This window comes from Ascidiella aspersa, chromosome 3, assembly GCF_963924565.1.
Source record: "Ascidiella aspersa chromosome 3, kaAscAspe10.2, whole genome shotgun sequence".
In the NCBI taxonomy this organism is placed as follows: domain Eukaryota; kingdom Metazoa; phylum Chordata; class Ascidiacea; order Phlebobranchia; family Ascidiidae; genus Ascidiella; species Ascidiella aspersa.
The window spans coordinates 31,629,836-31,645,640 of NC_139449.1; the positions used below are offsets into that span (position 1 = coordinate 31,629,836).

Below are 15,805 nucleotides of genomic sequence, written 5' to 3' on the forward strand. Positions count from 1 at the left end.
TACTCGAGTCCCGAGTCGCGAGTCTAGCTCCAACAAAACAAACCGACTCCTCGAGTCCCGAGTCCGACTCCTACTCCGCAGCCCTGGCTGGCATTGTATGAGCCATTCATCTAGACCAGAACACCAAAGATGTACAATATGAATTCAAACAACGCTTCAGTGCAACACAATAGCCAGAAGCTATTTTAACTTGTATTACGCTTGTCAGCTAGTTTCGCCTGACATTTTGTCCAAAATCGTTTCCTTAGGTGTGAGCCATGGGCGAATTGTGGATCTTGATACGGATTGGCAGTTTGCATCGGAAGTGATTGGATACCACCTAGTGGTGGACGGCGTGCTAAAAGCTTGAATGCTCCGCACCCCGATGCATTACAACGCATTCCGTTCTCCGGGGTAAGCATGTACCCTTTTAAGTGAATCACGGTGTATTTATTTGTTAGTTTGCTACCACAAGTGCAAATGGGCGCACTATTAAGAGATAAACAAAACGTGATCACGTGGGCGATTTTTAAGGAGACTTTAAGGGGCTTGGCTGACCCTTGCGATTGCTCCAATTTCGACCATATAATTTCTGCGTCCGTTACCGCATTTTTACCGATGTTAAGTAATAATGACGTGAAGCATTTTGCGCTGGATACTAAAAGTTAATTTATTCTTTTTAACCATTGGATGAACAATTTAATTTTCGACTGACTTCAGAACTATTTAATTTTCGACTGACTAAAGTGATGTCCTAACTTAAGCTTTTTTTAAATTAAATTCAGACGGGAAAATAGAATGTTTTTTTTTGCGTAACAGTTGTTCCAACAGGTTGAACACCAACCGCCAATAAGGGGTACTAAATGGGTATTACCACTTTGAAGAGATATAGCAGTGTAATGAAGTGAGTCGGCATGGTCCACAACACCGTTTCGCCAAAGAAATTTGCCGGTACGCTGTACCTCAAAAAAATGTTTTAATTATGCTGTTCCGATTATTTTTTGACATTCGGAATTTATTAATGCTGAGATTCCAGTAACTTGTTTGTGCACAAGTTTAAAGGATAACCTGGGGCTTTCCAATATTAATTGTTTTATGACAAAACTTTCAGATCTCATCTGTAAAATGTTTGCGATTCGGTAAGACTTTTTTATAATTTTAATGAGGAATTGTACTTCTTTCACCGCTGTGTAGCACCTTAAGAATTTTCACAGTAACCAAAACAATAGCACCTTACTCATTTTTCTTAACCTGTTAAACAAGGCCTTTCTTTCTTTGTAGTGCAGTAGTTAGCAAAATGTCGCCCAACATGAAGAGCAAGTTGGTCAACGTGGAATGGCTGAACGACAAATTTAAAACCGAGTTCAAGAATTCCAGTTCTCTTTCGATCTCTTTTGTCTTGGACCACTAGTAAGTTTCTCTATGTACATATATTTGCAACTTTGTTTTTAACTCTAATGGTAGCATAAACAAATACAAGCCTTATATAAAATTAGTCAATAAAAACAGTGAAGCTTAAGTCAAGTTATTTGACAGGAAGACTTGAGTCAACTCTAGTCATTTAAAAACAGTGACTTAAGTGTACTTATATAACTTACTTACGTCATTACATTGAATAGAAATTTCAGCCATGATTTTTTATCAAACGCTGCGATGCTATCTTGAAAGGATATTGAATAGTATTAGGTTAACAACTGAGGGTAACACAACTTTATATCGCGAAAGCAAACTTAGGCCTAACAACTGAAAAATGACTTCTTTGTTTAATAGAGAGATCCATAAATTTTCGGACATCTGATTGGCGTATCGTATTTATTTACTCAGCCTGTACAAATTGAGAAGCGGCCGACTGACCGGCACGATCGGGATGACATCACCAGACGACCCTGACGACCTTTGGGGGGGTCGGGTGATGAGAACGCACACACCCAATGTGGAATCAACATGGGAAGTCCCCTTCAACTTGGACCTGCGGCAAATGGTGCGAGTTTGTTGTTAGAACATATTGTGCTTTGGAGTTTGTTGCTTCAACATATTTGTTCTTGTATAGTTTGTTGTCCGAACATATTGGTTATTTTGTTGTTAAAACATAAATTTTCTTTACAAGAAATTTAATTATTGAGTTTAAATTGGCAAAAAACAATTCAGCAGAGACGTAACGCATTGGGCCGATAAAATATAACTACTTTGCCATAACGTGATACATATTGACATATAATTAAGTTTAGAGACTTAACCTCGTTTCAAAAAAATTTAAATAGTGCAGAGGTTTAGGCAATGACTGGTGCACCCCGTCTCCCTCTTAATCCTACCCTTGTAGTTAACCAAGAACGCTAAAGACACCTGCAAGCACAAGTGAGCTCTAATATGCAGAAGATTACCGGAGTTCTCTTTTCTTCCGCAGCAAATTGTCGCCGACCTGTCTTTTGTGGTAAAGAGCAACCCTGACGAAAGTTTCAGATTCTCGACGCTGCAGCACGTAGATATCGCCGTACTCAGCCATCGCAACCTGTGTAAAGACCAGAGCCCCGACTGCTACTCACGAGCGCTATCGTGCGGCGACTATTATTTTTACTTGGTGACCACCGGAGGCGCACTGGACCGAATTCACCAAAACGACCACTGGTAAAGAGCCCCGTAGAAAGCAAAAGCGCCCAGTTTATACGTAACAAGACCACTATTATCTGGATTAGTCTTAAAAGATTAAACTTGGCCTTAGAGAAATTTTTCATGTACATAATCATACCTCGTAGATATTTTATGGTTTGCCATATATTTATGGCTCAACATGGCAGTGTTGTAATGACTTAAGTCAATGACTTGACTTAAGTGCACTTAGGTCACTGTTTTTAAATGACTTGACTTGACTTAAGTCTTTTGGGCAAAATGACTTGACTTGACTTAAGTATTTTGGGCAAATGACTTGACTTGACTTAAGTCATTTGGACAAATGACTTGGGTTAAAATAAATTGTTTTAATTAAGCAATTATTTATAAAATTGCGTTATTTATCCCGATCGTTGCACATAAAACAATTTGCTTGTAATATGTTTCTTTTATGTTGGTTTTTACTTGAGTTGCTCATAATAATCGAAGGAGTTTGCCGGTTTTCATAATTTAAAGTTTTAGTTTTTTTGACAATGGTTGGACTTGAAGTTGACTTGCTCTAATTATGACTTGACTGGGACTTGACTTGTTATTTATTCAAAAAAACTTGACTGGGACTTAAGTCATTTCAAAATGACTTGTTTACAACACTGCAACATGGTGACCTTTTTTGACTCTTCTTGTATTTGCACGACATGTCGCGAATTCGAATACAAACTAAAAGCTACTATATCCAGAAACAATTTAACTAATCAGTATTGTGGTGCAACCTTAGTTAGCTAATTACAAGGTCGCAACAGAACAAAGATTTCAACTCAAATCTCTTATGGAGTCTGTTTTTATATTGGAATTCAACTGGCAATACTTTTGTTTCCAGTAATAAATACAGTATCCATATGTATAAAAAAAAATTACCTTAATAGATCAGTAGGTAAAGCAATGGTCGCGTAAACCTGCTGCCGTGAGTTCGAATATCACCCAAGCCCTATAATTTTAAGGGTGGCTGATTATTTAAAATATCAGGTACGACTACCTCGGAGGAATAGTACAGCAGTCCCTTGATGGGATCCCTGATCGAATCCTGGACGCTCTACCCGACCACCGCTTGGCCCTGGTCAACCGCTCCGTCCTAGCCAGTGAGTTTTCCTACCGTAGCCGGCGCCTGCGCTACGAGCTTTGCGATATGTTACCCCATCACTGCTACGAGCACAACGGCAACAGTGTGGGCAGGTGCAACGTGGTAGCACTGGAAGACCCGCTCGGATTCAACTTCAAGGTGATTTTTATGATCAGGTTTACGTAAAGGTAAACATGTGCTTCGTTGATATATGCGCAACTGGGAAAATATCGTGGCATTCCTGCGCGAAATATAGAACAATATTGACGCCATTTGGAATAAAATCAAATCGCGATATTTGTTGCCCTATATCTGGTAAAAGTATAGGACATCCCTATTTGAAACATCAGGCTTTCTATGGGTGACGCGATACAAAGCACAGATAAACTATATGTATACATTCGTCGATTTATTGGCAATAATAAGGTGATGGGGGTGTTAAACCAACACCTCAAGGGTAAAATAGAAATTTGTAAAGAACCACTTACAATGTTCCTTTTTGATTTTTAGGGCTTTAAGTTGCCGATGTGTTTCTTGCGATATAGCTGACTTATATTGCAAAGATTGAATAAATCGGAAGAAACACAAACATGCCATGAACCAATTCAGGATCCCTGACCCACTTTGATCGGGGGGTTTTAAACTTAAGTTTTACACGCAGATGACGAGTCACTTTACCAACCGCCTGAGTCGTGGTCAAACATGGAGGATTCCTACTTTGGTCACTAGTTTCGGGAGGCCTCTGCAGGGCGCCAGGCTCGATCTAAGTGCCGTGAAAAGGTCCATACCTCAGACCAAGTGTGTTTACGACCCGAAGGTCAGTTGGTAAAAACATTGCGGAAAATGCATTTTTTCATCGCCCTGTGTTTGCTTATGGAAGGAGCGCAGTGTAAAGTATAACCTTTCAACTCCATAAAAGGCTTTATGTTGATGGAGTAAAAAACTATTTTGGCAGTTTTCTGCATTTATCATCCTGGTAAAATAGAGCTATTGCCGTAAAATTTGACCTCACGTTTGTTATGGCCTGCGAATCTCGAAATTGATTGTTTAAGCATTAATCAAATATATTGCTAACTATCCCGTTTGAAACCGCGGCAGTGGAATGAAAGAATTCCATACTTGAAAGTTATTTTAGAAATTTGTTTTGTTATAATGATCTTTTTTTATTTTTTATTTTTTACTTTACCCTCTTTTTATTATGGGGACCGTACACCAAATCAGCCATTATTTTTAAATAACATTTCTTGTGTATTTTTGCCCCCAGAAACACGCGTTTACCCTGTATACTTTATTGTTTATTCACGCCCCAACAGAAACAGTGCGACCCGTACTTGTCGTGGCCCCAAGACGCCCTGAAAATGAGCAAGAACGCGATTACCGACTTTAACGGCTTGGGAACACTTTCTGTGCACGTGACCAGAAACATCGGACACCCGAGAAGATGCGGATTGGATGGGCAGGTCACTATTACGTCATAGTAGATCTTGTTACGCCATAGAAGTCATTCTGCCCATATAATACAAAATCGAATAACTTTAGTTTTGTTTTAAACTTTTATTTTTTTTCCTTTTGGATATACAAGGAATTTTATTGTGCTTGTAAACCCATAATAACAGACCTCCACAGGGTTTTTTTTACAGCGTTCCAAATGGATTCAAGCCATAAGATAAAAAAAGTAAAGCAACAGCAACGGCTTGATAAAACACAGTTCAAAAGAATACCAAAAGATGAGTAAAACCGAATAAAATCTAATTTGCGTTTATAAGTGGAAAAGCTTCGTGGTTTGAAAATTCGACACGGGCTTGAAGATTAACAATCCTTTACTTGTTACGAGTTAAACTTCAGCCCGTTGTTTGCTTATTACAAAACCCTGAAGGTTGCCGTGTTTCCGCAGATTTACCCGATGGGTATCATCGCAAGCTACACCTCACCCAGCGGGGTAAGGGTCAGAGTAGGGGACGGGGGTCAGTTTAAAAATCAGAAGATACCCGGATACGATGAAATGCTCAAGCAGTGTTCGCTCACTTCAGGATACAATACTTTTCCATTCGCATTGAAAGTTTTCAGGTTTGTTATATACTCGACTTAAGACCTCTTTGATGTCTCGTGGTTGACAATTTAACGCTTGTAAGTTAACCAGGCCGCTTTAAAAGACGTTGTTAACCTTTAAATGAATTAAATATAATGGCATGTAGTTATGCAGACTTCATAGCAGTGTTTTCATACCCCACTTTGGCCGCGTACCATGCATGCACAGTGACTTTTTAATGTTACTGAGTACCACCTGCTTTCAATGAAACCATTTTGCCTAATAATATTTACTAATCCAATGAAATTAAAACTCAATCCTATGTTCATGAATCTTTTTCAACAACAAAACCGTTTATTAAACTTTAAATTAGTTCTTTGTCGCCGTCGGTAATGGAGAAGGAGTGCCCAACTTGGGATGAGGACATCAGACCCATCTTCCAGTTATACTACAACATGTTCCCTGTTATGGCCCACTATGACATCATCAACCTGAGATCGATTGAAAGCGTAAAGTAAGGATTTTGGATACTACCTTTTTTTTTATAAAAAATTTATGCATAGCTTGGAGATTTGACTTTAATTATTAAAATATTGTGACTTTAATTATTAAATATGTTATGTGATCAAACAAACCTTGATCGAAACGCGTAGAGGTCTAGGGGGAGTGAACTGCATTACTTTATTGAAGGGACACTGACAGACTTAATTGTAGGTTTATTATTACAAATTTATTAATTTTAGCTCGTACGCTTGGTTCTTATTTAAATTAAGCTATATCAAAATTTTGGAAATTCGGTCTACAACTAAATATATTTTACAAAATTATTTAAAATACGTAAGTCCTATTTAAGTCGTTTGCCTCAATAATCAAAGTCCAAGTTAAGTCATTTATTTGTCCGAACGACTAAAACCAAGGCATTTAAAAATTGCGACTTAAGTGCACTAAAGTATTTGCCTAATGAGTCATTACAACACTAAGTTGGAAAAAAAATCATTACCGTGTTACGGCAGGAGTATTAACTTAGCCCCACCAACAACTAAATATATGCTGTTGATCCACGTTATTTACGAAGAATGCAGCAGGCAATGGTGCTGTGGTTGTTTCTCGACAAATTCCCCTCTAAGACTGTGAGCAGTTGGTAGAGCAACGGTCCCGGTATGGCCGGAGGACGTGTATTGAAACCTCGCTGCAGGCTAATGATTTTCCGAGCCTGGCTTAGCTTGCATTAAAATCCTAATCAAGCTGACTGGTTTAGTAAGATTTTCTGAAGACATCTAGTGTTAACTCCACCACTAATGTTGTTTTTCATTGATATATGTCTCTCAAAAATGCAAGCTTATCGAATAAGTTTATATTAAATTTCAGGTCCAAGATGCACCTGATCAACATGTCGATGTTCACGTACGGTTGGGAAAACTCCAACTTTATGCCGGTCACCCGCGATCTTTCGCCCGATAAAACCGAGATCGTGCGAAGGTGGATAGAGTGTGAGGTTGGGGGAAAATCCAAGAAGACAAGGAACTTGTCTGGGTGAGGATTTCAAATGCTTTTTGAAAGTAAAACCTTGGAATTTTACCTGATTTACAAGGGGTATTAGGAGTAGAGACGTCTGGTATTTTTCTCTGATTGTTGGTAATTACATTAGATTGTTAAAATACATTTTAGCGAAGAAACAACAAGCTTTAAACTATAAAAGCAAGTGGTTTACCAAGCTGCTTTTATCGTTGCAGCTCTTTAGTCTTATAAACCGTGGAAACTAGACTTTGTAATTAAGTTTCAGCGTTTTTATTTAGGATAACATGTGTCTTGCAACTTAGAAAAAGCAGGCAGATTTGATGGTGGGCATTCTTAAATAAATGGTATTTCGTCTGCAAACAAAACATCCTGCAACAATACTGGGCTTCTGGGCTCTAACCTAACCACATTATCCTAATGTCATATATCCTATATTTAGATTATATTGTTATTTAAGGCTCTTAAAACATTTTTTAAGCTGGTAAAACTCAAATAACCATTGACCCGAGCTACGAATGCGGAATTTTCTGCCTATTGAATTACTCCTTTCATATACTTAAATGTCTGAGAAGTAGTTCACCTTGGAAGTCTTTGCTTCAGAAAGTTTAAAAAAGCACGCCACCAAGTGTGCGGAACTGCGGCGGCCCTGGAGAAGACGCTGACCGACCTCCGGCGCCACTTCCAGACTGCGATGCTGGTCGAGCTTTACACGATCCCTCCTTACCTGACCGCCCTTTTCTCACTCAAGCGTGGCCGCTTTAAACAAGTCTCCAAGTTGCTGAAGAGGTGATATGCTTTAGGAGGCATTAAAAATATTTAATTTGACATCTCCTTGCTTGCTTTCCTATTAAAAAGTAGTTTTCCAATCCTTCCCTCAATCTAAGAACCTCAGAGCAAATGTGGATTCAGGGTTAATGACTAGATTTCCATCGATAGTGCGTTCACATTTTTTGCGAGCTGCGAAAACAATCGGTTATTAATTATCATCAGTAGATACGAAGCGGACAAAAAACGAACTTAATTACAGTTACTTTTTGTGTCTTTCAGGTAAACACAGAGCGGGAAAAATACATTTAGTAATTTGTTTCCGAGGTAACCAATAAGCAGCGTTAATCTCGTTAAACGCTTTAAAACGTGATATATGTTAAATTGGACCCGGCTTGCCAAACAACTTAGCATCTTTAAAACAGAAAAAATGTTTAAATAACCATGTTACTCTATTTCTGGTAAACTTAACAATTTTTTTAATAGAAACTTTATTTTGTATCGAACTTTTTATTTTCCAATCAAACGGCAGCATTTCAGCGGAAGAGATGCTTCACCTTAGTTTGGCCGCGAACGTTCTAAACTCAATAGGGGGAAGTCCCAACTTGACGAACCTCGACTGGGTTCCAAACTATCCGACGTCATTTCCGTCCCGGGAATTTTACGAGGTAACGAAAACATAACTTTTGAAATTAGATGAAATGTTAAGCTTTTGTTTTGATGAAAATGTCAACTTTTTATTTTCTTCAAAAGAATGAAAAACAGAAGTACGACTGTTCGATTTATCGCCACCATTTTAATAATTTTTTACTTAATGGAGAATACTAAAACAACAAGATCATTGTTAATACCGGTTTAAAGTATATAGACTAATCGGGTATAGAGCACCAATAGCCCTTTCTTTTGGTATGTAAATCCATTTCTGGCATTTCAGTTGTTGCGTTAAATTGGTGAAATGGTAAACAAGTTAAGTTTTGACCATTTTATTTGTACATATTACTTGTATTAACGCGCCTGGATAATTCACACTTACACCAAAAATAAATGTCGTAGTATATTCGCATTCAGTTTAACAAATAGGAGGTTTTTCCACCAACAAAAACGTCGATTGCCTGAAACAAAAATATGGATTTTTCAGTTGCGGCCAAATCTAATAATGGAACTGAAGCCTTTCTCGACAAACCTTATCAAGGAAGTTTTCGCCGAGATTGAGAAACCGGCTTCCCCTGAGGTCTACGAAGTACTGCACTCTATCGCTCTCTTGTGGAATAATTTACCGGTTTCAAATTGCGGCAGGTGGCGCAAGTACACCGACTCATCGGGGAAAACAAAGTTCAGAGGTAACGTGAAAGTCAGAGTCTGTGGCTTTGCAGGAAACTGTTCCTTTGAGTAAATTTATTCTAATTTCAATCCTTATTTAATAGAGCTTTTCGATTACCGATAAATCAATAAAAAAACATACACAAGTGGCTAATTAGTTTATGGCTTTATCAACGTACAGGGTATTCTAAAAGGATTGTTTTAAAAGAGGTTAAGTGCATTATTATTTTTTCGAATTACACAACTATTTGTTTCCATGAGAATAAATACTCAAATCTTGAATTACCAACTCGAATATTATTGACTGCCTTTGTGAAATATATGAGCTTGTTACCATATTACCAAAACATGAAATCAGTGCACATTCAATTCACACAGCCTCTATTAGGCTTTGTGATTTCTCGAAGTGTTCTTTTCCGTTTGTTGCTAAATTCGTGTTAAAACATGTAGATTACACGTTTTCAAATAGCGATCCCCAATTGCATAATTACAAATATCTCCTCAACAAAATAACATTGTCGTTGCAGATGTTTACTTTGATGAAGAAGGTGACGAGGAACCTTCTGATTCTGGAGGACCGAGATGGTTTGACGTTGCTGTTCAAGCTGGTTCGAAATTAAAGGTGCATTGTTTTACGTGGGCCTACCATATCCTCTTTTAAGAGAATTCTTAAAAAATTTGAGAGTCAGATTAAAATTATATACGGTGTGAACACTTGGTGAAAGGTCAATAGTTGCAAAGCACCAACAAAAAAAAAACATTGTTTAAATTTCCTGCAGATTCCCAAAAGCAACTCGGGCTCATTCTGGAAGAAGGTGTTCCGCATGGCTGACGCAGCGCTCGAGCTTCCCTACATCAGTGACGTGTACAGCATCGGAGCCCTGTACGCCAACCTAATGCTACAGTTGGTGCGAGCTGAGGCCTGCGTCAAACTCAACTCGAGCTCTGCGACACTTTTCACCGCCAACCTCTCGCGACAGCTCGATTTCCGTCAGTGGTACGTCACAAAGAAGCGCTCGAGCGCCTTTCTGTTCCCGGTGTGCGACCTCACGTCCGCCCTGGAGGCCGCCTTCGAGATTGTCTACGAGGGCGAGGGCAGCAGCCCGTGCTCACCCCTTATGACGTCACAGAAGCAGACGCGCGAGCTATCGGCTGCCTTGGGGTCGTACGGGGCCTCGGACGCGTTTGCAGCTGACGCTTTGTCGCCAAGCTTCGAGAAGTCGCATTACGTTCGCTTTATGGAGATTGCGCACGGTAGGGAACTGGTTGCAGTTCGGGGAAAGCCCCCTACCTGGTCCGAGGTCGAGTGTCTGCCCCGAGTCGAGGGGCTCTGCGGCGTCTGCGACCCCAAAAATGCGACCAGCTGCTGGTCGTTTTGCTTTTCTGGAAGGTCGTTGGCTTTTGAGGAGAGGGGCGGCGTCTGGCCGCTTGAGACGGTTCCTTTTGGGATAGAATTTATTAACGCGAAAAAGCACAAGCTTAATAAGGAAACCGCTGCGCTGTTGAATCAATTCGACGACCTTTACACTGGCCTGCTGCAATGTTTGGGTATGTCATAGTTTTTAATATACTTTACTCATAATTAGGTTTACCTACATTTGAGAAATAGTCCCAAAATGTAAGTGGGTAAAGCAGCCTTGGGCGCATTTTGCCAGAAACTGGTTGTCGGTGCACTTTAGTCAATCTTATTTAATTTTGTGTTGTAATTTCTTTAGTCAATATTTTTGTTTGAGTGCGTCTATGTCAATCTTATTTTATTCCTATCTATGGGTAACGCAGTGTTTGTAGTTACCGTGGTAATTATGTGTTATATTAGTACACCACCAGTCAATGATTTTACGTAGGTGAGTATATAGATCTGTCATTTTTTCTCAATATCTTAGTTTGATTTGTTAAGAAAATATGACTTGATTTGGATCATTTGGATATTCGACTTGTTGCTAGGCTACACCATTCAATTTTTTACAAAAACTATTACATTTACTTTAGGTAAAACGGCTCATCATATGATTAGGCCAACACCTAGAATAGTTTGCATTTTTAACGACTATAGTTTTATGTTGACACAGAACGGACCCTGAACGGTGAACCGACACACATGTCGAAATGCATGGGAGTCATGTTCGAGCTACTCTATGCAGGAAAGCGTTTGGCCACACAGCCGCTGTACAAGAACGGTGATCCAACGATCGGCCCGAATGCTGCTCCAATGTGGAACCTAAATCAGGACCGCTATAGACTGGATGGGGATTTTCTCTTTCTGAACACCGGTCTTTCGGGACAATACTGCTAAACCGTAACCTATGTCTACGAAATTGCTAGTCTGAAAAACTTTATAATTGAGCATACTGGTCTCGGAAATACACTTTTCTTATTTAGTCACAATTTCGAAAGGTCCCTTTTTAGAGTTTTGTGAAAAAGTGTTGCTTTGATTTGGTTGTTGGGTTTAATTAATTATCGTACGGCTGTATATTCCTATAAAGAATTTGATCCGGGAGCCTACTGTTACTAAATTAAAAAAATTGCTATTAAAACATTTAACTTTAGATCAGCGACTCAGCGTAACACCTATAATTAATGCTAAAGTGGTAATAGGGGGGAGCCTGAGGGGCCATGGCCCCCCAAAAAAATGTATAAATATTTTACTTTTAATAACTTCTTTTTTAGCATTGATTAGCAGTGTCTCAACAGTCGATCACAGGCATGCCACACTTTTAATTTGTCAATATAACATTTGCTTATAGCCTACAATCAGGGCCGTATTTAGACCATGAGAGGCCCTAGGCTATTCCATTTTGTGAGGCCCCTCCCAAATTCCCAAGAGATCAGAATTTCTCTCTAAACAACATCACATGTCATTGCTTAATTTTAAAAATATGAGGGTATTAAACTCTTCGTTATTTTCACGCTCTTCGAGTGCAATTTTTTTATTAAAAGAAGTAAAAAAAATTATGAAATAAGATTATTGCTTGATCTAAACCAGGGGTCGGCAACCTTTTTCTAGTCGCGGGCCAAAACCAAACTTAGAAAGGACTCTGCGGGCCGCACAAAATGATAACTGAGAATTGTGTTATTAAAATGTTAGAACAACTGTAAATCAGGGAGGCCTCGGATATTTTTTTGCACTTAAACGTGTTTAATTACATTTAAGGAGGCAATAAAGTGTTAGTGCAAATCGCGAAAAAAAGCGTTTGTCTGGTTTTTATACTTTTCCCATTTTGTGCTACATTGAAAAGGCAGCATCAAGACGCAAACAACCCGCAAATATAATGAACATTCGGGCAAAGTGCGAAAATTTTTTGCAATTACGTTGTTATAATAGTCAAAAAGTATATTTAATAGACTCGTGTCGTTTTTGTCAAAGAAGCGGCGGGCCGGATGAATCACATCCGGCCCGCGGGCCGTGGGTTGCCGACCGCTGATCTAAACGCAGGTTAGCAATACGGTATCTTATAATAAGGTAAGTCGATAACATTAGTAAATTTCAATTGATAAAACGTATAATTTACCACATTAACAGTAAGCAACACAATGTCTATTAGTTATTTCAGCAACATGTCAACTACCGATACTGTTTGCAGAGAAAACTACGGTACTTTGACATAGAAGCTTTCATCAAAATGCGCGTAATAATTGCCTTTATTGTGATGCAAACGACGTAATAATGACTTTGTTACAACGTGGTTGAAACCAGTTGTGTATAGAATTTTCTACTTTGAAAAGCTTGATATAATATACTTTAGGTAGGGTTTAAACTTTTCAAGTTTTTAAAAGAATTGCAAACTTCGAAACCGAATTTCGAGGCCCCTGGAGGTTGAGGCCCTAAGCTTTAGCCTGCCTAGCCTATTGGTAAATCCGGCCCTGCCTACAATAATGTGGTTTTACTACTTTTAGAGTTAGACAGTTTTTGCTTTTAGACTGTTTTTTTTGAGTATTTGCTGCTCAAAACCGTTTGCTAACATTGTTATTTGTGTTCGTTACGGCAGTTAATACAATGATAAAAGCTAGACAAAAAATTTTTGGGCCCTCCCACCAAATATAAATTTCGGCTGGCTACGCCACTGCCTGTGGCTAAATCAAATCCAATAAACGTGAAAACATTGTAATATAGTTAAAATTTATTTTAGTTGAAAGCAGTTTTTGGTTATATGTAAAAGGCGTGGTTTACTTAGTCGTTCTTAGCATAAAAGTGAGTATCGAGGGAAAAGTAACGGGCAGACTAGTGACACATCACGTGATTTATCACAGGTTGGAAAGGACTCCAGCCATAAGACCGATATAAGAACAACACCAACGTCAGAATAAAACACAATTCGGAATAATGCCAAAATAGCACTAATAACTATGGTATTACTAACGTCTAAATCAGAATAAGTCAAATCCGTAAGAATAAGACCTAAAAGGTCAAAATCAGGCCTAAATAACACTTTAACTAACCCCAAACCCCACCCCTAAGTACATCACTAATTCCCCTAATAATTTCAGCACTAACCCATTTTCAAACCCCACCAATTGCCCACCAATAACCCCAAATAGGACCGAAACTCCGTTACCAAAACAGCGGCGCCCTGACGGCGCCGGTCAGACTATGGCGTCCAAACCTTGGAACCAAAACGGCCGATGCTAGACCGATAGCCCTTGATCGTCCCATACCCTCTAACCACAGGTTCTGGCGTTATTATGACCATTTAGGTCTTCTTCCGATGAATTTAGGCCTTATTCCGATGGATTTAGGACTTATTCCAATGAATTTAGGCCTTTTTCCGATGAACTTAGTCTTTATTCCGATGGATTTAGGACTAATTTCGATGAATTTAGGTTTCATTCCGATGAATGTAGGCCTTATTCCGACAGATTTAGGTTTTATTCAGACGATTTTGATCTTATGCTTTACGGGATATTACTGCGTAATTTTCTGTATTATGTCGTTGGTCTTAATACTATAGGTTTATAGGTTTTTCTGCTTTCGGACTTGTTGCTTTTTAGGTCTTATTGTGTGTTCCCGTTGGAAAGTATCACGTACCCCAATTGCAGATTGATAGATGCTTGAAGCCTTATCTTAAACCATAGAATAGGTACTGATTACTACGTTGACTGCGTAAAACGGGGTCGGCAACCTACGGCCCGCCAATGTAGTTCATCCGGCCCGCCGCCTCTTTGACAAACTAGACACGAGTCCATTTCACATACTTTTTGACTATTTTAACTTATTTTAACAATTGCAAAAAATTTTCGCGCCTCGCGCGAATCATTATTCTGCGTCCGGTTTGTTTCCGTTTTCATGCTGTGTCTTCACCTACACCAGCGCTTCATTTCCGTTGTGCCGTGGAAGGCCGCCAAATGCGTAACGGAAAAACGGAAAACCTATTCAAAATTTTGGCCATATTTTTTTAACAATATATTTCGGCAATTTAATAAAAACTTGCAAGAAATTTGAAAGAAATGCCAGTATACCCATAAAAATCGCGCTCGCTTCGCTCGCCAGGTGTGCCTTGACTTCAAAATGTTAACAAACACTGAGCTAGATTAACATGAAATGTTATCGTGTTCCCTCAAAGTAGTTTTATTACATTTTTCATTAGTTGTATATCATAGAGTGGATGCCTGCGTGTGGATTTTAAACAAAACAAACGCTTTTTCCCGCTACTTCCTCCAGGTAAAACACGTTTTTAAGTGCAAAAACGATCCGATGCCCCGCTGATTTACTGTTGTTCTAACATTAAAATATCACAATTCTTAGTTAGCATTTTGAGCGGCCCGCAGAGATCTTTCTGATTTTATTTTGGCCCGCGACTAGAAAAAGGTTGCCGACCCCTGGCGTAAAACATGATGGAAGTCCCTTACAACTGTAAAAAGAACGTAGAATGTGTTTTATGAATAAAAAGTAGGACATGAAAAATGAAAAGATATTGTTTATTTTGTAAAGTCAATTGTTAAATGTTAAACCAATTATTTTCTAATATATTCACTTATACTAACAAAGGTAACCGTATGCAAAGACCCAGTATTGAGTCTTCTTTTTATTAGTATTCTATGCTTAAACTGGGTTTTTCCCGCCCAACTGGATTAAGAGAAGGGTTACAAAGTAAGCACAATCCTGGCCCTATCGAGTTGCCACTGTCACGTGATGTTATTTTCACTCATCCGGGACGTTAGTTTTACCGCGTTAATCACTTTTTATGAAAAAAACGACGAAACCACACGCGTTTTATATCAAAAGATTCATATTGCAAATATATTACGATGTTTTCCTGTTTGATGGATTTTTTCGAGCCCAGGGAATACCGTAAATGTCGAATGTGTGTGCCCACTCCGCGGCGAATGCTTACGGAAGAAAAATTCTCATCAAACCATGAAATACAGGTATAGCATTTTTTTAAAACATTACGTGAACGTTGTGAACGTATGAATATGTTAAATTCTTTTCATATTTAGATTTTGAAGTGGTTTGAGTCCTATGCAGCAGCTAA

General features: G+C 38.9%; 1 protein-coding gene across 1 annotated transcript; it reads left to right on the plus strand.

Annotated features, from left to right (window-relative positions):
* Positions 1 to 1,276: 1,276 nt before the first annotated feature.
* On the plus strand, positions 1,277 to 11,628 carry LOC146162474 (uncharacterized). Its single transcript, XM_083385202.1, has 15 exons — positions 1,277 to 1,389; positions 1,804 to 1,966; positions 2,384 to 2,604; positions 3,610 to 3,862; positions 4,365 to 4,520; positions 5,017 to 5,163; positions 5,598 to 5,770; positions 6,106 to 6,246; positions 7,101 to 7,265; positions 7,851 to 8,036; positions 8,548 to 8,683; positions 9,154 to 9,355; positions 9,863 to 9,957; positions 10,115 to 10,883; positions 11,405 to 11,628. The coding sequence occupies exons 1-15, from the start codon at positions 1,277 to 1,279 to the stop codon at positions 11,626 to 11,628; spliced, it is 3,144 nt and encodes a 1,047-aa protein (XP_083241328.1).
* Positions 11,629 to 15,805: the final 4,177 nt, after the last annotated feature.

Excerpts from the sequence above, each read along its gene's own strand:
- LOC146162474 (XM_083385202.1), top strand. The coding sequence starts at position 1,277 with ATGTCGCCCAACATGAAGAGCAAGTTGGTCAACGTGGAATGGCTGAAC. Across the intron at positions 4,521-5,016 it reads AGTGTGTTTACGACCCGAAG|AAACAGTGCGACCCGTACTT; the intron begins GTCAGTTGGTAA and ends ACGCCCCAACAG. Across the intron at positions 5,164-5,597 it reads GATGCGGATTGGATGGGCAG|ATTTACCCGATGGGTATCAT; the intron begins GTCACTATTACG and ends GTGTTTCCGCAG.